Consider the following 23,102-nt stretch of genomic DNA (forward strand, 5'->3'; position numbering starts at 1 on the left):
TGTTTGACACATTGCTGCCATCTAGCGTTCGAACAGAGTAAAAGCCAAACTGTTTTTCCATTTTTTTATACATTTTTTTAAAACCCCGAATTTTATGAACAATACAAACGTAAATAAGTGATCACATCTTCAACAGGATTTTCAATTTGTCATCATATTAAGTAGCAAAGGAAGAACAGTTATGCTGAAAAATAGAATGACCGAGTTGTAGTTCACCTTTTGGCAGATCCTTTCAGAGGTCAACACAGCAAATCCTCTTTCACTGATACACAGAGTCTGAAGTGAAATGACATTTGATGCAGCGGTGTAGGACCTTTGACCCACTGCATGTTCCATAGAGCACTCCACTCTGAATTACAAATTTCAAAAATCTGAAAGCCAATCAAAAAAAACCTTAATCAGGATATGTATGCTCCTTTAAAAGTACTTTTCTTCCAATTTTAAAATGGAAATGCGAATTAAATAAAGCCCGTCCGGGTTTGGCATGCCCGTTTCCTGCTCAAGCTCTCTATGAAGACGAGGTAAAACTTCCTTGAAAGCCAGAGTAAATTCAGGAAGAACCCTCGGGAAAGGCATTTCAAAGAGAGATCTCCTTTCCACAGAAGGCAGGGTGGGTTAAAGGTGCTGCAGAAAAAGTGTGTCAACAACACACTGAGAAGCACACACTGCAGCACCAAGTTCTGAATAAAAGAAAAGAAAGGCGTGTTACTAAATGGCACTGTGTCCAGGAGGAACATCGAACTTGGGGTGAAGTCAGAGTCTTGTGATGTAAGGCGTATACTTTTATTGGCAGGACAGTGGAGCGCTGTTGTCCTCCCTGTGACTTGGACAGTGCTTAACATGGCTGTCTGCACACTTATGAAGCTGGAACTAAAGGCCGTGTCACACAGCCACCACTTACATTTGGAGCATATTGCACTGATGAAAACTGTTCATACGTGGAAAAAGTGAGAAAAGTTGTGGTCTTTACATGACATTTTCACAGATGTATCACCAATGAACCACATAAGAACCACGAAATAAATAAACCACACGGAGGACATCAATCTATGTAGAGCATTAACCATGCGTGATCATTGAGCTGTTTATATGCAATTCATTAGTTATTAGGGTGTCAATGATGTAATATGATAAGCCGTGTAACCCTTGTGCTATCCTAGGCACTTTACCATTGGGAGTTGGGTCATCTAGACCCACTAGACAGTGCTCTGAACCTTTTTTCCTCAATGATTTGTGATCTTCACTGGTGTCCATGGATTACATGAAATCTTTCTACCTTTATCCACCTTTGTCATGGTAGGGAGAACACGTCAATGTAAGGGGTGGGGTCATCTAAGATAGCACAAGGGATACATGATCAAAAAGTTATCCATCAGTGGTAAATGCATGAAAAGTTGTGGAAAGGCACAATCTTGTGTATGCATCTCGCTGCAGTCACGCACAGTTGTGTATGATTTACGTAATAGTTGCGTACGAACTATGTCAAATACATGTAAACTCTGTGATTGTCAACCGACCCAAAAATTTGAAAACCAAAAAACCGAAACCACGTAAAGACCCGGCGGCCAAAACCCACAAAGGACATCTGCGTACATCGACGAATGATGAACGCCAGAAACACTAATAAATTACGTGTCCCCTGCCTTCGCCCACAAGTGTCCGGGATAGGCTCCAGCAGCCCTGGGACCCGGAAAGGGACAAAACGGGTTTAGAAAATGAATAAATGAATCACGAAAGACCAAACCTTTATACCTAGAAAATGTTGTGTGTTGTGTGACACAGCCTTTAGAAGAAGGTGAAAAAGTGAGGTAAACATGTGCCGACCAGTCTCCCCCACTTCTGGAATTCTGGAGAGGCTCAGCACTCGAGGGGAAGGACCAGAATCAGCACCACAGGGACATGGACCCCCCTCAGGCTCAGATGTGATGTGGTCTGGCCAGGGAACTCAGGGATCCCTCTCCCTGTGTGGAGAGCGAGCCGCCGATGCAGTTACATTGTGAAAATGAAAAAGCAATTCTGTTCATCCATTTTAATTGTCGAATTAGATATTTTTAATTGAATTTTGTTACACATTTACTAGAAAACCTTTTAAAAAAATGAAATGTCAAAAACTACTTTCTTTATCAAGTGACAGAATAAGCGGTGTTGAAGAAGAAGAAAAAGATAAAGCGATTTGGCGGATTAATTTATTTTATTTTATTTTTGAGTCAACGAACGCAGCTTTATTGTGAAAATGAAAAACCATTTCTGGTATTGACTTTTATTTTAAATTATGAGACAGAAATGCTTCCATAGAACAGCTGCAGCAAAATGAAGGACTTGATGGAAAGAGTTTTGCAAAAGAACATCAGATCCCACCCAGACTCCTTTGACACACTTATTTACCAAGCCCTTTTTTTTAACCAAATGTCTTGTTGTCCAGACGGAGCCCAGATTAGATTAGTTTAGATGAAAAAGCCGGATGTGTGTGTTTCTTCTCAGCGTCACTACGACAAAGTGAAAAGTTTGACAGAAACAAAAACCTAACACTCAAAAGACACGTTTACCTCCAGATCAACCAGAAGGAGAGATGTCCTTTATAGACAGCAAAGGCTGTGATCACAAGCAGGACAGCACAGAAAGAAGAACATAGTTATTCAAATGAACTTGGGATTGTTGACAGTAACAGACACCAGCTTTATTTTGATATATTTTTGAAACATCTGTGCTTCTTTTGTTCAGACAAAAAAAAATGAGGCTTCAGCATCTCACTGATTTATTCCCAGGAGCAGAAACAGGGATGAATGTGGCAACTCAAAGCAAAGAGGAGCTCAAAATGCTCTTTTGTGACTTTTCTTTTTTGATTAAAAACACAGCTGAACAGCCCCCCCCCCCGTGTTTTGTATTTTGTGGAACTGGTGCATTGTGGGTTTTTTGTTGTTGTTGTTGCCCGTTTTGAGCTGAAACAACCTTCATCTTTGTGTTTACATGAATGTTGCTACACAGCAAGTGGCTTTTCTGGGCAGAAAATAAAAGCTCCTCTTTTATTTTGGCACTTCCCCTCTGACTCAAAATTCATAATCTGTTGTCTTTCCACATCTGAGAACCTGGACAGTGTCCAAAATACAGAAGAAGTAAAGCTAAACTTTATTGCAGCAAACATGAATACTTTAGCAATCCCATAATGAAAAGTTATTTTCTTTTTTTTACATCTTGTTCCATGCTGGCGGTCTCAGTCATCCAGGTCCCTGGGGTCAGATGGACCCATGGGGAAGATCACGTCGCTCTCCAGGGAGAGGTTGTTGCCGAGGCCGGCCATGCGGCTGCGCAGCAGGAAGTGAGTCCTCCTCTGCAGGAGCCGCTGCTGCTCCTGCTTCAGTTCCACGTACGAGCGCGAGAACGTGTGGAAGATGGAGGTGACGGGGAAGGCCATGAGCAGGATGCCGCTCAGGATGCTGCTCAGGGCCACCACCTGGCCCGGGATGCTCCTTGGCACCATGTCGCCGTATCCCACTGTTGTCATGGTGATGACCGCCCACCAGTAGGTGGCGGGGATGCTGGTGAACTCCTGCGTGCCGGCCACTTCGTTCTCGATCAAGTAAAGCAAGGGGGAGTACAGCGCGATGGCCACGCACAGGAAGAGGAGGAGCAGCCCGAACTCCCGCGTGCAACGGCGGGCCGTCAGCCCGAGGGTCTGCAGGCCCAGCGAGTGGCGGGCCAGCCGCATCACGTAGAGGATGCGCAGCGCTCGGAGAACGCGCAGCACCAAGCCCACTTTGTCCAGGTAGGTGTTGGTGGACACCTCCTTGGAGGTGTTGTCCACCAGCAGGGTGATGTAGTACGGCAGGATGGCCACCACGTCGATCAGGTTGAGCGGCTTCCTGAGGAAGGCCAGCTTGCTGCGGTCCTGGATGAAGCGCAGGGTGAACTCTAGGGAGAACCAGGCCACGCACACCGTCTCCACGATGAAGATGTTGTAGCACATCTGGGAGCATGTGCCCTGTGGGAGACACAAGCAGAGAGTTAGCAGCAAACGCCGCCGCAGTGTGTAACCCTGGAGCTGGGGCTGCAGTCCAGAACGCCTCCATAAAATGTGCTGCTCCTCATGTGCTTTGAATTACTTTAGAGAATCATGTTAAAAGCTGAAGTTCACCTTTTTCTTTGCACAGGTTCGGTTTGCGTTTTCTTTTCTGACTTGAATCTGGTTTGTGGTGTTGGATGAGATCAAAATTGTTTCTTTCATCAGCCAAAAGAAATCCCTTTAAAAAGTCAGTATAGGTGTTGTGCATGTCTGCTTCTGCTTGGAATTCCTCTTTGACCAAAACAAACAAAATAAAAAGGGGCTTTAAGACTTTTATTTGTAACTTTGATAGAAAATGTTCTAGTTTTTTTAACCTAAAACGAAGAAGTAATCTGGGTTAAGACTATAGAAGCATTCACATCATCATTTGATACACATATTTCAAAGACCCCTGACTCGTTAGCCTGACCGAAACTTTCCTTAAAAATCCATTGCATAATGTAACAAATAAATAAAAAATGATAAAAAACAAAAAGTGGAATATATACATTTACACTTTGGTTTTCAAAAACATATAACCTCTTTTTGTAATAGTAAAACCTGTCCAACACAAAAGGCCTTCAGCTCTAATCTGTTTGCTCAGCTGTTGGACAGAACGAGATATTAAAAAAAAAATCCATTGGATATTAACTGTTACACTTTTTCTGCCCTGTAGTTTGATATAATTCCACTAGAGGGCAGTAGAACAGCTTTTTCATCCTATTTCAGAAAGGCCTCCATGAAATCTCCAAAACACTTTTGATAGTGAAAGTTTAACAAATTTTCAAAACCTTATGGTGAGAATAACTCATCTAAAGGTATTTATTTTTGTAAATAATTACTTCCTGTATTGACAGAATGTAAAATTTGGTCATAATTCATTTCAATTGTTACATCGTGTTAAAAATGTATTAAAAATTTGAGACAGCGGGTAAATACAGCGTTTCTATTTTATGTCGATATTTTTGCATCTTAGATTAATGTTGTTGTGAGAAAAAAATGTACTAAATCAAACAACAAATCATTATATAAGATCTATAAATCATAAAAAAAGTATATTGCATTTTTTTTGTTGATTTCATCTAGGGGTTTAAATTTTTTTATTTTAATAAACCTATTTTTTTTTAAATAACCTTATTTTATTGTTTTTATTTTATTTTATTATATTTTATTGTTTTTATCAATATGTTTTGATTCTCATTTTTATTTCCGGTGCTTCCTCAGCTGGAACCTCTCCTTCTGGGTCGGCTGCTATTCAGCCTCTGCGGCTCTGGATGGGAAACTGCATTACCACTTAGCTGTGGTGGAGCGGTCCCCGCCTGTGTTGCCTTGGTTATGCAGCTGTTCACAGAGAGGGAGGTTCCATTTATAAGCATTTCCAACATCTTGTTTTCGTGCCTAGCCTATTTCTCATTGCCTTTCCCCATCAGTTAGGGGGTGGGGGGCTAGGTAAGGGGAGGGGGGGCCTATTTTAATTTTTTTTATTTTATTTTTTTGTGCTTGTTTATTTTAATCGTCATGCTTGTTTTTATATTTCTTGTGTTTCAATGTAAAGCACTTTGTGTTATGTTTTCATGTGAAAAGTGCTTTATAAATAAAGTTTTGATTGATTGATAGAAAAAAACCATTAAAATAAAATGGAATTTTCTTTCAATTTTTTGATGCCGTGGGCTTTATTGGATTAATTTGCATAGATTTCTGAAGATCATTACTTTTTACTCGTGTCGTTCCTCGTATTCTGGTATGTATGAGGTTATTTTACCAAGTTTTGAGAAGCGGTTCCTTTGGGTCACACCTACAGCTGTTTCTGTTTTCAGGTGGTTAGCATCCTCAGAAGATTCAGGTTCTTGGTTTTCTGTTAGTCTCCATAAAATGTCAAGTTTGTCCTCCTTTTAGAGCTTCAGCATCTAGTCCAGGCTCAGAGCTTAAAGACCCACCTCAGGTGTTTTTAACCTGTTCTTGTAGCCTTTTTCTGATGACGTCTCCATGTACGTCTTTGTTCTCCTCGTCTGAACTGACGTGACTCATAACTGTACGGCTGGATAGCTCCAGTGTTGCATTTTTTTTGAAACAGTAATGTTAGACTTGGGGCGTGAGGGGTCCTTCTAATTTAGTTATTTTTGAGTGAATAGTTGCTTTTTAATTATATAAATACCCGAGTACTTTCGTTCCTGGGGTCTTTGTGGGAGTTTTTGACTTGTTAGGGCATTTAATTTGTTTTGTTTTTCTCTTTAGAGACTGACTGGGGTGAAGAACAATCCAGGGGAAAATGTGTGGATGAGCTAAGAGCTAAACAAAACTCTTCCTCTTTTTTCACCTAACTGGGATTAAGCCATGAAAATAAAAGCTTTTCTGATCTATTTTGTAAAGAGATCCATAAAAAACAAGTTTCTCTTTTTGTCTTTTTTCTGTTTTTTTTTAAAAAGGGACATCGTTATGTCCTGAAACCCTAAAGCTGGAGCAAACAGATGGAAAAATTGCTGCACCTTAACACGGCGGCAAATTAGATGCAGCGGTGCTGTTAGAAAGTAATTATTGGCACTTTTAATTAAACTGCTTCCAGCAGACATAATTAGAACGGAGCACGGAGAGAGATCGGGAACTCTGAGCCTCCATTAACTCAAGAGAAGTCATTGGATGTCTTTTTGTTTTTCCTTTCTTTGGAACATTGCTGGTGATGAGTTCAGTAAAGTAACCTTAAAGCTGCATAAAAGTCCTGTTCACCTCCGTTAGATATGCAGAGAAGAGCCGGAGCGCCTGACGGAGAAGGATCTCCTGGAGGTAAAGATCTCCACCTGGACCGTCAGTGGCTGCAGAAATCCTCAGAAATCTGATTCTTTTTTCAAAATCTGTTTGTGGGAACTTTTGATCGATTCAATTCTACTTAACCCTCCTGTTCGTTTGTGAGGAACAGAGATGATGTTCCTGGGTCAAATTGACCCGGTGAAGGTTTTATTAATTAAAAGATGTCTGAAACCCAAAAAATCCTAACAAGCAGTGTGAATATTTCAGTACTAACTTAATTACTAATTATTCTATCAAAACTTAGTGATATGGTGTTCCTTACCTCTAACAGGAAGTGGTTCAATTATTAGATAATTCACTAGTTTTTCTTAAAAATATACATGTTCAAACCTTTTTTAAAAATTTCACTACTGTATTACTTTTGAATGACCACCATATAAAATACAATAGTTTTACAAAACATTGAAACATAATCTTGAAATTTTGTTTTGCATACATGCACTGTGAAACAGAAAAAAACTAAATCACAATACAACAGACAAGCAATTTCATTATGAAGTTGTGTGTATGTGTACAAATACACAGCACAAGAGTGACCAGTCATCACACTGTGCTTTGTGCAAATTAATTTTGCACATTTCGCACAGGTCATGCTGGTCTTGAACTGGATCCTGTCTCCGGCTCGACTGGCGCCCCTGGCCGACCCCCCAACTCCATCTGAATGATTCACGTCTGCTGGACTTTAAATATGTAGTTGTAGCGTTAGATAAGCTAATTATTCTCTATGAGTTCTGGTAAATCGCCAGTCCGTCCTGGGGGAGGATCCCTCCTTCATGTGGGCACCCCTAAGGTTTCTTGGTTTTTTCCGGAATCCGTTTTTTTTAGGAGCTTTACCTTACCACGAAGGGGGGTCTAAGGGCAGGGATGGCAGCTTTGTTTAGTCAGTTTGTTAGTTCAATTTAGTATTTTCCTATTGAATTCTATGCATTCATGATTCTTTTTGATTTTATGTTTAACTTTTTCAATTACCGATACGAAGCCCATCGAGACGTGTGTCTATGTGTGTGATTGGGGTGAAATATGTCTCACAGCTGCAAATAAAGGAATACTACTAATAATAAGACATCCTTGTACCTCCAGTTTGACTGCCGGGTCAAATTGACCCGAACAGTATCTATGTAATATAAATATGCAGGGGGGGGTTGCATATATGTGAGATGAACCAAATTCATAATATATGTTGATTACCCTAATTAAGGCAAGCAGAAGAAGCTTCATGCTGAAAAAATATTTTTAACAATTTTTCCATGATGTTTAAACTTTAAAACGGGTCAATTTGACCCGCAACATAACAGGAGGGTTAAATAGAATTGGACTTAACTGGATTATTTTGTCCTGCAGCAGTCCTGGACTGCAACAACCATTTTGTCGTACCAGCTACAAATTTTGAACTCCTCTTAGGGATTTTATATCTATTGCCTTCTAACTTCTCGAGCATCGTTGGGAAGCTACTTGGGGAAAAAATGTTGGAATTAAAAGTCGTACATTTTGTGTGGCGAGCTCACAGGAGTGGCGTTCCCCTGTTACTCGCACATGTTTTGCCGAAATACTGTAAAAATGTAACACACGAATGAATGCCCTGGCTCAAGCTGATCAGAACAATATGACATATGATTAGGAATGTCGGCGTGGTTAAAAAAAACTTCAGTTGCCAAGGAAACCGAAAAGGTTACTTTTGGTGATTCCTCTAGAAATGACATAGACCTTTTTCGTCACCCCCAGGTGACCAAAAATGGTTGCTATGGAGATAAAGTGAACAGAATATGGTGTTTTTCCATGAATTTGTCCATGGTTGCAGAGGCAAAGACGAGAGAGTGAAGGGCCTGCTGCAGCTGCTTACCCACTGAGGTCAGGTCAAAGGTGAAGACAAGTAGCGGATGCCTACGGTATACAGGCCCTACAACGTCACTCAAGACTTTAAAACTTGTTACTTTCTGCAGTAAAATGAGGGAATAAATGCTCTTTTTTTGGATAAATCTCCCACTTACCGCCTCCTCCTCCTCCCTCATGGCCGGTAAGGTGCTGATGGAGAGGTTGATGGCAGTGATGGTGACAAACAGCACTGACAAGCAAGCGAAGATCTTCCCCGGGAGGCCGGACTGCGGCCTCTCCACCATGTCCCTCAGCCTGCTCATGCACTTCCCCACTCTGGACTCGCCGGAGCGCTCCCTGCGGCCGCCCTCTGAGTCCAGCAGGTCCTCCAGGAGCTCCTCCTCCTCCTGGGCTCTCTCCATGGCCTCAAACTCCTCCACGCGCTGCAGCAGACGCCGCCGACAGCACCACTCCATGCTCTCCTCGGGAACCCCCCAGTAGAGGAGCTCCTCTCGGAAGGAGAGGGCACACATCTCCCTGAGGGAGCGCAGCTTGCCCGCCCGGAGGTAGGTCAGGATGGTGCGGAAGGCGCAGGGGCTGCGGTCGAAGAAGAACTCGTTGTGCGTGACGTCGTAGTCGTCGCAGACGCGCATGATCTCATCGAAGCTGCTGCAGAGGCGCAGCTGGCCCAGGCGGGACAGAGGGAAGTCCTCCAAGGTGGTCCAGGGCAGCTGGTAGCGCAGGCCGCCCACATTGATGATGGCGTGCAGTTTACGCTTGCCGGACAGGGGCGCGTTGTCCGAGACGAGCTGGGGGAGAGGCTGGGCCCGCTTGTAGAAGGCCCCCTTCCGGGCCTCCTCCTCCTGATGGGGAGGCTGGTTGAGGGAGGTGTCAGAAGCACAGCTCAGGGCGCTGTAGTCGTAGTCCGAGCCATCGCCTGCCAGCAGGGTCATCTTTACTGATCCGCTCACATCCCTGTGCCCAGGACGCCGTCTCCACGCTCTCACCTGGGGAGGAGAGACTCAGTCAACAGATGCATCGCTCTGATAGAAACACATGCATCCATGCAGCAGAGCATGTGGGGTCAGGGCAGGACGTCCGTGCAAAAAGCATCGAACAAGCAATTTCTGGTAGAGGAAAACTGCAGCAATCGTAAAAGCAAACAGCATGACGACCATGATTCCCGCTGCAGGAGGCGCCCAGACTTTGTGCACTTCTGACTTTGCTTGTTGTCATCAGAAGATGTGAGGCACTGTGAAGAAACAAATCCAGAAACGCCAAAAAAGTAAAATAAAAAAAAGTTTGAAAAGTTCCAACAAGTTCAAATGAATCTCCAATATTCCTCTGTTGCTTCGGGGCAACTTTTAGGAGAAACAGATCTTGCGGATCTTAAAGACCCACTCAGATGGAAATCATATTTTATGTTCTTGTGGTATTTCAGAATCAGAATCAGAATCAGAATCTTTTATTATCATTCTGCAGTGCACAATGAAATTTTTTCCAGCAACTCTCGTCCAACAATATAAAAAGGTAGAATAAAATAAAATAGGAATAAAGAGCTATATAAGGCATAAATACATAAATACTGTACAGTAGAGTGGGGTGAATATTGCACATGAGTGGGTATTCCACATTAGAATGGATATTGCACATCATAGAGGACAAGTTCAAATTAAAATTGCCCTTCTGAGAATTGTTTTATTTAAATTGATGTGAATCAGGAGCAGACAAAAAAAATCCAGTTTGGAGGTGTGAGGGGCTGTAAGCTAGCAGGAGAGTGTGTAAACAAAGAGCTCTCAGGTGTAGGTGATGGGAAGAGGGGGGGGGGGGGGTTGCTCTGTGCTATCAGTATTGCCCACAACTCAGAGACAAACTTCTAATGAACTCCTGCCACTCTGCAGAAACTATGTCCTAGAAAACAACACAAGTTTTTAGATTTTGGCTAAAAAAGGCATAATTATAATTGAAAGATCACTGGGAACATTTTAAAAATAAATGAAAAGTTGACCGGAGATGGTAACTATCAGTTATCTTTTTACCTACGATGGTCTTTTTCCTTTTTGAGCCCCTCCCAGCTCTCATTGATTTTGCTCTGAAGCTACCAAGGACAGGAAACCCAATAACGGGTATTTTCCAGCCTCTGCTTTCTTTATTTTTCCATTTTTTGGATAATTTATGCAATTTTTTCCAATATTTACAACATTTGTGTCCTTTTTAAAAAAGTTGACTCCAAATTTAAATTCATTTTAATACTAAGCAATGTTTATGATAGACATAAAGTAAAGTTGGAAGCACAGAAAACCAGTGTGGGGATTGGGGCTAAACACATTGTTCTTCCATAGTTCCAGACTCATCTGTATGAAAACCCAAAGCGCTGACTGACTCAGCCCGAAGAATCAAGCAGCGCAAAGCAGATGTTGACCAACAGGGGGCAGCGTACCCCAAAACAAACAACCACGAAACTTTCATGCTCTCACAAACATCCAAAACATTCCAGTTTACTCCAAAAATTTGGCAGATTGTGTTTATATTCCCAAAACATTGATTGTACCCTAGTCTTGTTGACGTAGACCTGCTTCTTACTACTTTGAATACTACAGATGAAAGAACTGAAAACACCATTTAAATACACATCGTCAGTTTATATAATATCACTAATAAGATTTTTATATTTATATAACAAGTACTGTTATATTTGAACTATTTAAGTCAAAAAGAATCTATTTGAAATTCAAATTCACATGAAAAATAAAAAAAAGTGAAAATACAACGGCAATGATGACCATTTTACTGTATCACTGTTATTTATTAGGAACATTTATTCTAATACATTTCAACAACAGAATTCTAATGTTAAAGAATTGTGGTAAGATTCTGTCACAAATGTAAACAAAAATATTAATAAAGTCTAAAGTGTGTTAAAGGAATGACTTGAAAACTTATTGCTGAAATGGAAGACATCTGGCTGTAAAGTAAGTTTATTATATTTCAAAAGAAAAAAACTGTCAAACTATTTGAAAACATGTGTTTGGTCAAGTTATTAGATGGTTAACTTGTATTACCCTGCTTTAGTAACATTTTACTTAAAATTAAAGTTTAAAAAAGCATTAAAAGGTTTTTTTTTTACTGTGAAAAAATGGGAAATTTTTTGATTTGTTGGATTAAGCCACCAAAACCTGTATGACATCCATAATCTCCTTTTTTATTTTATTGTAGTGCAAACCTATTCATTTATTTCAAATAAAAAAATTAAAAATTTCAACGTATTTGTTCTAAAAATGATTTCATCTCCGTGTATTTATGGCTGAAAAGTGATGCAATGTCTAATTTTTTTCTTTCTCAGAACGCATTCAGAGAAATCGGAACAAACGTTGAAGGAAAATACTGATTTAAAGTTCTGAGGCAAACATTTATTTAAAAAAAAAACGTTTTATTTGTCTTCAACGCATCACCCAGGCGAGAACAGAGAAATGCTTTAGAGAACAGACAGACGGTTTCCTCATCTACCCAAACAATTTATGTCCCGACAAAAATAAAATCCTCTGAATTGGCAGCAACATTTTGACAAGCTGAGCGCACTTTCACCTGAACACACGCTTTCCCATCCTATCAGCAGCAAATATGCTGCTCGTGCATCTCACACGCTCACCCCTCACAGCTGTGCACGCACACGTCTGCTGGAACGACGACCACGGCTGCTCGCCCTATTTACACACCGAGTTGATCGCCTCTATTTATAAGAGATCTTATGTCATGATCTCCTTTACATGTTTACATTCAGGAGACTGGAAATAGAATCGCATGACTGAGCAGTGTTTGGCAAAAAATCTCTGCCTATAAGACACATCCTATTGTTTGTCCACATGACTTTGATGTGAATTCGCTGCACATCTATGCTAAGTTTTTCTGCATTTCCGAACTGCATTAACGTCTGACTTCCCCTCTCATTAGCAGTAACAGTTATAGCGCTTCACAGATGCTGAGCGATCAAATGAGTGGATTATCTCAACACATTAATGGGGAAGGAAACTGAGCAGCGTCAACAGAAATATAACTTTAACAGAAAGTGCACATCAGGGTTTGAAGAACCGCTACGTAATTTAATAAAAGACAAAAGCATTGGGTCCCTTTTTGTCCGGCTGGAACCCGTTAGCCTCTGCAGATCCTGCACAATTGTAGTGTTGGATCTTGAAAGCTACTGAAAAGGATTCATAGAGAAAAAAACTTAGGAAAAAAGAAACATTTGTGTTATATTTTATTTGCTTGAATGCAGAATAGACTAAGCAAAAGACAAAAACAAACTGGGAATCTAACTAAATGTTGCAGCCACAAATGTAACTCCGTTTATCTGGCTTAACTAACTTGGCAAAAGAGTAAAATGTCAAAATACATTAAGAAAATTGAGGAAATTTCTCCTGTAATGCAGGGAAGGACTTGTGGCCTCCGTTCAAACTAATTTAATCAATTACAATGATTTAGAAGAAGCCTCCTGCGAATTCAGCTGTCAGTGCTGCGATGCAAATGTGGGGTTAGCAGGAGGCCCTTGGCTGTAAAAACGCAGATGTGTGTCGCCTAAGCGGTTATTAGGCACCTGCTTTGTGGGCTTTTGTCAGCAGATGATTACAGTTGGCCCTAAAGTCGCACTGAGCTCCACTCCTTTACCCTAAGAGGTTAGGTTTAAGACATTCCTGTCATGAAAAACTGGCTTAATCAGTTCACTCAATAGAAATACAGCTCCAAAAGGATTTTATAAAAATCAAGAACACATATTAAAGTGTCTTGAATTCTCTCCTTTTATCCTTCTGATGGCCAAACCTGCGCAAAGCAGAGTCGGAGTGGATTTGCAGAAGCCTCCGCCACTTTCCTGCTGGCTTAAATCACACTTAACCTCCCGAGGCTGTTCGATTTCTCACTTTTCCTCGAACCTGTTGTGCATGACCTAAGAGGCAGACACGAGACTTTCCTAGGCTTTCTCTTTTCATGTCTGCTCTGAGATGAACGCTCATGGACACAAAGTCCCTTAAAGACCCCCTCTAATGAAAATTGTGTGTTTTTTACGTGTTCTTGCAGCATTTTTTGATAATCTAAAATAACATTGAGTTCAAAATTGCTTTTCTGAGTATTTATTTATTCAAATTGTTGTGAATCAAAAGAAGATGAAAAAAATGTTGTGCGTTGTGTGTTATGTAAAAAATACGCTGGGCGGGCCACAAGCTCTCTTCGTACTCCGCTCCATTCGGATGCCTCCACAAACAGATCCATGTACGTCTTCACTGTCATTTTTAATATTCTTTCAAAATCAGCAATTGCCCCAAAGTTTTTTCCTTATGTCTGGGTTTAGTACCACTTGCAGCTGCAATAACATGAAGTCATCATATTCTGTCTGTCCATATCAATCTCATGTATCGCTGTGGGGAAATCTGAGGCCGTTTTCCAACGAGAGATCCCTCAACTGCTGTGAAACCAGGCTGAGGTCTGTAGTAAACTTCCCACCCCTCTCTTTTTCTTTCATTCACTTTGTTGTGAGTCCATAAACGCAGCACTTTAGCTGTCAGCCAGCTGCCCGCACATCTAAATCCTAAAAAAACCCCAATGCCTGTCGATGCCATAAGCCACGCAACCTAATAGTTTTTATAGAACAGTTTATGGTCCTGAAGTCGTTGAGGTCTCGACTAGATGTGATGTCACTAAATACTGCTTGCAAAAAATAGGATTGTGATCAGTGAGGGTTTTAGTGCCACTTGTTAACCAAAGGAACAAAAAACCCTCCCACGCTTAAGATGTTATGGATTTTTGATCTGGTTACAAAGGTTTTAAATCTTTGTTCTGACTGAGAGTTTAAATTTCTGTGCTACAGTTGAACACTTTACACTGAAGTGATGAGAACTGCCATGCTTGAGATCCCAGCCCCCTTGTGGTTATTTGATGAACACACCCCGCTCCAGCATTCAACTTCAAATGAGCGTCACATGGTGCTATTTACAAAAATAATCCTGGTTCGGAGTTTTTGGAGCTTTTGGTAATGGTAAATATTGTATACTTATCTAGAGCTTTTCTAGCTTGATTTGATGGCCAATCAATGTGCATTCACACACTGATGGTGGCTCTGCTGCCCAACACTGGCACTAACCTATGACCACCAGGAGCAATGTAGAGTTTATTGTCTTGCCCAAGGACACTTCGACACGCGGGCGTGCAAGGTGGGAACTGAACCTGCGATCTTCCAATCAGAGGTGGACCGCTCTACCTCTGCACCATGTATAAATGAGAAAGAAGATGATTGCACTGCAATGTGTGTGCTTTTTCTATGTCATTGAAGTGTCTCTGGTTGCAAAAATGAAGAAGACCATCATAGGCGAAAAGTGTTTTTTTTAAACCCTTATACTATCCAAAGCACTTTAACATTGGGAGTGGGGTCATCTAGACCCACTAGACAGTTCGCTGAACATTTTTTCTTCAATGATTTGTGATCTTCACTGGTTTCCATGGATTACATGAAATCTTTCCACCTTTATCCACCTTTGTCATGGTAGGAATAAGACGTCAATGGTCATGTTGACCCATAGGATAGTCAAGGGTTTAGTCCCACTCTGATCATGTCTTGATCTAATTTTGAAGTGTTCCCAGTGGTGTTTTCATTATGATTATGCAATTTTTGGCTTAAAACTAAAAACCTGTGTGGTTTTCAAGGACATCGCAACTGCAGAGCGGCAGTATTTCATCTGTCACCGTAATGCAACTTCGCTTTTTTTCCTTGTAAGGATGAACTGATTCGCATTAATCGTGTAAATGGTTGAAGAGTTATAGTAGTCAAAGAGCGTCTGTTACTTAGGCGTTGCTGGCGGCTTCTCTGGTTTTAAAGAGTTGAACCTTTTCTGTTTAATGTAGTTTTTGTCTTTTTCATTTATCCCACTTGATCTTTAGGTGTGTATGATCGGACACGCAAACTGAAGCCTGTAGACTCTGAGATGCAGCTGTTTGAATCTGTACATTTTCTAAGCAAATTAAAAAAAAACATTGTAACATTTTCCATTTAAGAAAACTTTTTTACATACATTTTGTCAACATTTTCTACCAAACTTATGTACAAATGCGGTTTCTCCTTGATATTTTTTAGTGATGTTAGCCTTACTGGGAGTTATGTTAGCATTATAGTCACCAAAACCTTGATTTTATTATCAGCACTTTCCACTAAAAACAAGGGTCAACTTTGTGTTTTCCCCCACTTTCCTCATTTTACTCTAGAAACAACAGCACTGAAATATGTTGTCATCATTTAGTCAGGTTGTTTAACCCCTTTTTCATATTCCAGTTCAAAATGACCTATGCCTGCTTTAGCGCTTCTATAAAACCTTAGAAGGCGGTGCACGCTGTTTTGACTGGATCTCGGGCAGAGAGATGAAACGCTGCAGAAACGAAGAAGGCTGTTCCCTCCACCAGATCGGTTGAGGTCTGGCCTCTCCCTGTGCCAGCGCTATCACAGCTAAGCCACAGGGCATGTTCTCCAGATTGCATGGTGAGTCACTGGCTTGTGGGTCTCTGTTTCCTCGCTACCATGTGCAAGCATTTCCCACAATCCTCCCTAAAAGAACGATCAATGGAAGCTGTATTGATCAGCACGGTACTGTGAAATGGTATTCTGTCATTCGACTGCAGACTTGTGTTGTTGTTGTGTTGTTGGCTGCATATCTGCATGCAGCAGAGCTGGACGTGTTATATAAGACAGATTGTGTCAATCTGTCTGTGAGTCAAGGTTTGCAATCCAGCTTGACTCATCCAGAAAATCACGCGCACATGGCATTTTTATCACCAACAATTTTTGCCAAAATTTCTGGACTTCGTAGACAGAAAGTAAATTGTGTTTCCGGTGTCACTGTTTATGCTATATTGATGAAGCAGTTGACTAAATTAATAAATCAATTTATATTCCGATGATCCAACGAAAACGATCTGTCGAGGGCAAGTTGTTAATGGAATTGACCTTTACTATCATAAAATCTTTTCAAAATGAAATAAATCAATTATAATTGATGTTAGATCCATTTAGATTGAGGCTCTGTAGGTTCATTTTACTATAAAAAATTACCAAGTGCATCACAGCATACAACACATGTGATGTCAGCAAAAACTGATCAGTCCATCGTTCAATGTGTGGAAAAACTATGAATTTAGCAAAGTCATGTGACCATACAGTAAGCTAGAATGTTCTAAGAATGTTCGCTTTGGATTATTTGGATGTGGAAGAACAACAGTGGGCTGAACTTTATCAAACTAAAATGTGAATGGATTTTCCATTAATTCTTGTTTATTTATTTTAATTTTTTTTGTACACATATTAAATTTACACTTGATTATCTTAAAGAAATACAAGGAATCTGGAAAACTTCATCTGCACTGTTCAGTACCAGCCATTTATCTCTGATGCTTTGTTCACGCCGCGCTCGGAAACGCGTTAGAGGCGATGAAAAGTCTATGGAAGTGTATTTGCATTTCGGGCTTCAAGACTTCCACGTTTATGCGTAGTTATATGCAAGATTTTAAGTCAATTTTCAGGCTCTAGATACAAAAACATGTGCCCATCGAAAGCGCGTTGAAAGTTAAACCAGTTGAATTTTGACCAGTGACTCTGATTTGGTAGTGACGTATGGATGGCGTTCTTTCAATTCATTGAAGTGCCAACTATTTGAAAATTGATCATGGAGAAATTAATAATTGTGGGTTGTGTCCGGCCGGAATTCTATGACAGCAAGTCTTTCATATATCGGAATCGATCTGTAAAAAGAAAAAGTCTGAAGGGAGATTTGCACCACTTTACCATTTCGCACCAGACTTCCTCCAGCTGTGAGTACAGTAGTATCAGGAATCCACAGTGCATTCTATAATCTGCCACACAAGTCCCTTGTGTACGCAGTATGAGCCACACTGGTTAAATTTTTGGCTAAAGATGTCCTGGATCGTTTTTAGGTCAGTGAATCGGATCAAAACGGATCCCCATTTCAACTATCAATCGTGTTGTCAATGACAAATTATGATATGAATCAAGTTGTTGTTTAAATGAATCATTGTAGCCCCATAAAGCAGCTAAAAGTGGAGTCCAGTTGTGTCCATTCTGCCTTCCAGACCATTCTGGTCCTCCGTGGTTCCTTTCACAACAACCATTTATCTCCCCGTTTTCTCTACAGCTCCCTGTTTTTTTAATGGACTGTACGAGGTGTTTCTAGAAATGGACCACGGAAGCCGGCGAGGCGAGGCGAGGCGAGGGGAAGCTGCCTCTCCTCATCTCACTTCACCCCACTCTGAAATCTGGTTGAAGCAGCCGGGCGTGCCAGAAGCGGTTCTCCCCTGCAAGACCTCTCCTTACAGTGATTCCAGCGGGAACGCTTGTAAACAAAAGAGTTTTCCTTTGTGCTGGAGGTGGGCGGTGTTGAGTGAACACCCTGGATGGAGCGGTTTTAGCTGCGGGGCAGTAATTGTCTCCATAACTCTGTGGTCCTGTGCAGAGTGCTGCTGCCTGTTTCTGAGAGAACCACGCTGTGTGGACAATCCCCTATGCTCACACGGACGTCTGCTTTTGTTTCCACTCTGATTTCAGGAAAAAAAGTGCACCCTTTAAGTATTTATGCACACTTTTTTGCATATTTCCCTCTATCAAAATAAATAAATAAATAAGTGCACCAGTCTGCTTCCTAAGAAGCAGCCCAACAAATCCCCCCCTTTCTGCCTCTCTGCACTGCCTCACCTCTCCTTGCAACAAAACAACCCCCAAACTTGACATCCATTCCCTCTGTAACTACATTAAGGTATTTCCTCCATTTTTCTCTACTGAGTAGATGATTGCACCCGCTCCCTATTTGAAAGTGCTCATCTAACTTGATTACATAAATCTTGCATAACATTAGGTCCTCTCTGTGCATCCATTCTCATCATTTTGACGCCTCTGTCCTGTGCCTGAGCGGCCATCACCCGACCACCGGACTGCTCTGGCTGGACTGTCTCTGATGGGCTGCAGGCGTCTGTCGCCTCGGAGGAGGTGTGGGGTGAGACCTAAGGGGTGCCCAGAGCAGCTCCCCGCAAGGCAGATGTGACAGCGGTTGCGAACACAGGTCGATTAAATGTTGTTTTGGGAAAAAGAAAAAAGAAAAAAAAATGCTGTTGTCGAAACCCCATCACTGAAAAAGTACTTTAGCTGAAGAGATGGAACAAACGGAGCAGACAAATGACCGCAGTTATTTTCAGTGTGTTCTTAGTGTTTTGAACATGTTTTTGTGGCATTTCTACAGACAATTAAGCTTAAAGGTGCATGTCTGATTATGTCCTAGGAAATGACACAGGTTTTTTGATTTGGCTAAACCATCATCATCATCATTAAAGAGCCTATTTCCTGCTTTTCTTAAGTCTTTCATAGTATTCTATATCCATTAATATGATCATATATCACCTTTGATACAGTAAAGAACATTTTATAAATGAAATGAGTTTAGTTTTTTGCAGCATATTTTTCTACCCAGAAGTAAAATGACTCGATCTCTGAGGCTCCGCCTTTCCGCTCCGTCTGGGTGCCGCCCATTTTATGACGTCAACCCAGAGTCAGCCTCAGCAGCGTGTCTGTGTTTCTACCATGAAAACAAACAACACCCGAACTTCTGCAAAGATGGATGTGCATATAAAAGGAAAGCGTTTAACTGTTCACCACAAGCCCGCAGAGAAAGTGTGTGTGTGTGTTAGCCTGGGGGTCTTCCTGGAAGGGGCTGTTCTTCACTTATCTGTGTCTTAGTGTCAGAACCCATTTGCTGTCGGGGTTTGGGAGGAGCTGGTACCCAGGGAGCAGGGTTTTAGAGGAATGTTCTGAAATAAAAATCTGTGAATGGTTCAAAATACCACTTTGGGTTGTTTTTCATTAGAAATTAATATCATAACATACTTTAAGGATGGAGCTGCCTGGCAGGAGGGCAAGAGGACGGCCAAAGAGGAGATATATGGATGTCTTAACAGAGGACATGAAGTTGGCTAATGTTAGGGTAGAAGATGTTCATGATAGAGTGAGGTGGAAAAGGATGATTCGCTGTGGCGAAAAGCCGAAAGAGAAAGAAGAAGAAGATCATGACACAATTTAAAGCTCAAAAAGTATATTTTGCATGATATAAGCACTTTAAAAGACCACTGAGAACACCATTACAGTTGGTTAAAAAGATGACTGGAGTGGGACTTTAAGCAAATATTTAAATTGGTTATTTGTTGGTGCTCATGGGTAAAAGAAGAGCAGCAGTCAGAAATAAAACATTTTTTAGTTTTTGTTTTGTTTTGTTCTTTAGAAAATAGTGCAAAAACCCACCTATAATGTGTATAGCTTGTTTTAGTGCACAATAGATAAAAAATTACAATTGGATTCCTAACCTAGACTCAGACTTGTTTTATGAACACTGTATTTCTGCATATGACAGATTCTATTATGCTTTTTGAATTCTCCACTGAAAGAGTCTATTCAGTCAACATGTGTGAGGTGTTTACGGATTTCTTTTTTAAAACTCTATCTGCGTCTAGAACACAAAAGCAGCAGAGTAAAGGCAATTAAAACGGCTTTGTCGGCCTATCTTTGTACGCGGCTCCATTAAGACAGGAAAAAAGTAATTAGTACATCTCATTACAGTTCTAGTAACCTGGAGGAGGAAGAGACAATGATGTATGACATATTATGGTGTATTACTCATATCAAAGACTGGGACAGACGTCTACATTGCGGGGTCCTAACCGCATTACGGGAGCCGACTGAACATCAGGTTAAAAGCTGCTCCGATACGGTCTCTGACTCACACAATGTTAGCTGGCGTTCTGCGCTTCGAGGACTCCGAGTGGCTTTCAGGCGGATGAGTTTCAATCTGATCAATGGAGGGAATTAGATTTGAAAAGTTACACCCAGAGTTTTTCTTTCTTTCTTTTTTTTTAAAGGTATTGCTGAAAGAAAAACAGTTCCCCTCCCCATCCATGACCCCTGTCTTACAGACCGTCATTCAAATGTTTACAGATCACAACACTGATGAAGCTGCAGCCTTGTTACCATGGTGTGCATGCAGAGAGTATGCAAATGACTGTTATCTGTGAAAGACGTGTAGTAGATGGGCTAAATGATGGCAGATAAACGGCAGAATTCAGAGGAAGTCTCTCATCTGCTTTAAAGAAGCATAGTACTTTTTTCGTTTGGGGGCAAAAAGCCATGTTTTTTAGATTTAAAAGGAGGGAAACAGACTCTCCAAACAGATTTCTTACATTGACCTCAGATCAGCTGCAGTTTTTTTTAGGAAATAGATCCCTTTGGAATCAAACCCCCAAAAGCATCACCATGAGACGTGGTGGTTCACTCTGAAAGCTGAACTTTAAAAGGAGACATACTCACTCTTGCTTGAGCTCCTCAACAGCTTTTGTCAAACTGAAGATGATGAGAGGCGCGCATGGAGACAGAAAGGAAAAGCGCTCTCCAGCCTGTGCCGTCGGCTCTTTTAACTCTGCTCCATCTGTGCGAAAGGCGCCCGGGCTCCTGGAGTACGAGGAGGCTGTTTGATGATCAGGAGCAACAGGCTGCCTCCCTTGTTTCCTCCTCCCCTTCCCTTTCTCCGACATCCCTCGCTCTTTCTCTGAACTCCTTCTCCCTCCACTCCACACCCCATCGTTCTCCAGCACTGACATCAGGAGTGGGACGTGCCGTTTTAACCAAAAGCTTTGGAGAGAAATCCATGGCAACTGGCACGGAAAGAGCTTCAGTTTCCCTTCACATGAGCGGAAAACCTCCTTTTAACTGTTGATTCACGTGGAGCTTTTGTCCATTTGGGTTATTTGGCTAAAAGCTGAGGTAGAGAAAGAGAGGGGGGGGGTCGGAATCAAACAGGGTATCCAAATTTAGTCGAGTAGTGTGGTTGAAGGATGATGATGAAGAGGAAGGCAGGGTTCATACGGTGGATGTTTATGACCAGAACATAAAGCTTTGGCTCCTCTCTTATCTTCATTGTTTGCTGACATCCATGAAAAAACATACCGGTATCTAAAGTCATGAAATATGTGTAGTTTATGGGACAGAGTATAGTTAAACAAACTCCTCCCTGGAAGGCAGAAACTAAAGTCTATTCACATCATGCACCGGTAGAGCTTTACTCTTCCTGACTCCCTGATGGTGTGCACTCACCATCATCAGTATGGAAAACCACTAATATGTGCACCCAAATACACTACATGTACTGTTAAATTAGGACTTCAAGGATATAAAAGGGACTGTGCAAGAGATTACAGGTGGAAACATTGGTTTTTCAACAATGACTTGGCGTGAAGCTACATTTCACATGAGTATTCAAGAACCAGCGTTCAGTACATTCTCGAACATGCTTTTAGCAGATGGTGTTCACATGAGAGTGTCGCTACCTGATACTAGCAAATGTACATGTTGGAAGAGGCTTGGTGTGAAATGTCGAAGTGGTGAAAATCTTGGTAATCTTGCTTTTTCTTTCACAGCTCTATCCCAATATATGAAAGACTTGGTGTCATAGAATTCCAGCCAGACACAAACTGCACTTAGACAGTTTTTCCTCTGTGATCAATTTTCAAATAGTTGTTGCCTCCGTGTATTAAAATGGATGCCATCCATTCGTCACTACCTAATTCGAGACCCTGATTGGTTAAAGTTCAGCCTGGTTTAACTTTCAACGTTCATTGGCTACACGTTTTGTATGTAGAAGCAGGAAACTGACTTAAAGTCTTGCGTAGCGGCACATGAAGATGGAACCAGAAAGGTGCGTAAACACGTGTTACATAGTTACACTACGTTACATAGTTATAATGCTTTTAACGCTTATGTATACGGAATTGTTTTAATAACTGATGCACTTTTATCTGGCAAGAATTTCATTTAATTTCCTGATTTTAGTGACCAAATGATGCAATATTTATGTATTTTTATGTATCATTTATTATTTTTAGTAATTATTATTTATTTATTATTAAAAGATAATTAGATGGATGGAATTTCAATTCAATTAAATTTAGTTCAATTCAATTTTATTTATACAGCCCAATATTACAACAATAGTTGTCTCAATGGGCTTCATACCGGTAATTGTATAAGAACACTCAATCATAAAGAACATGAAGTTGTCAGGTTGGGAGGGCTGGGGAGCATGAAGGACCCAGAATGCAGAGACGGAGGCACACGGTTCCAGGGCAAGGGGTTTATTAATTTAACAAAAAGCGCTGCAGAGCAGGGTAACAAAACCCAAACTAAACTTGCTGTGGGCATAGCACAAACACATGGGAAGGGAGTCAGGGAAGAGACGTTACATTAGAGACGTTACATGAGAGACATTACATGAGAGACATTGAAGACATTACTGGACCAGCACAAGAGAAAGGTAGAGACAAGACTTAAATACAGACAGGACAGACAAGACACAGGTGAACATGATCA

General features: G+C 41.1%; 1 protein-coding gene across 1 annotated transcript; it reads right to left on the bottom strand.

The window, feature by feature from the left end:
- Positions 1-2,172: 2,172 nt before the first annotated feature.
- On the bottom strand, positions 2,173-21,266 carry kcng1 (potassium voltage-gated channel, subfamily G, member 1). Its single transcript, XM_004071027.5, has 3 exons — positions 21,048-21,266; positions 8,833-9,663; positions 2,173-3,979 (listed from the first exon to the last, which is right to left on the bottom strand). Exons 2-3 carry the CDS (start codon positions 9,607-9,609, stop codon positions 3,212-3,214), a joined length of 1,545 nt encoding a protein of 514 aa, XP_004071075.1. The 5' UTR covers positions 9,610-9,663; positions 21,048-21,266; the 3' UTR covers positions 2,173-3,211.
- Positions 21,267-23,102: the final 1,836 nt, after the last annotated feature.

The sequence above is a fragment of the Oryzias latipes genome, chromosome 7, assembly GCF_053564925.1.
Source record: "Oryzias latipes strain Hd-rR chromosome 7, Olatipes_Hd-rR_3.1".
Taxonomy (NCBI): Eukaryota; Metazoa; Chordata; class Actinopteri; order Beloniformes; family Adrianichthyidae; genus Oryzias; species Oryzias latipes.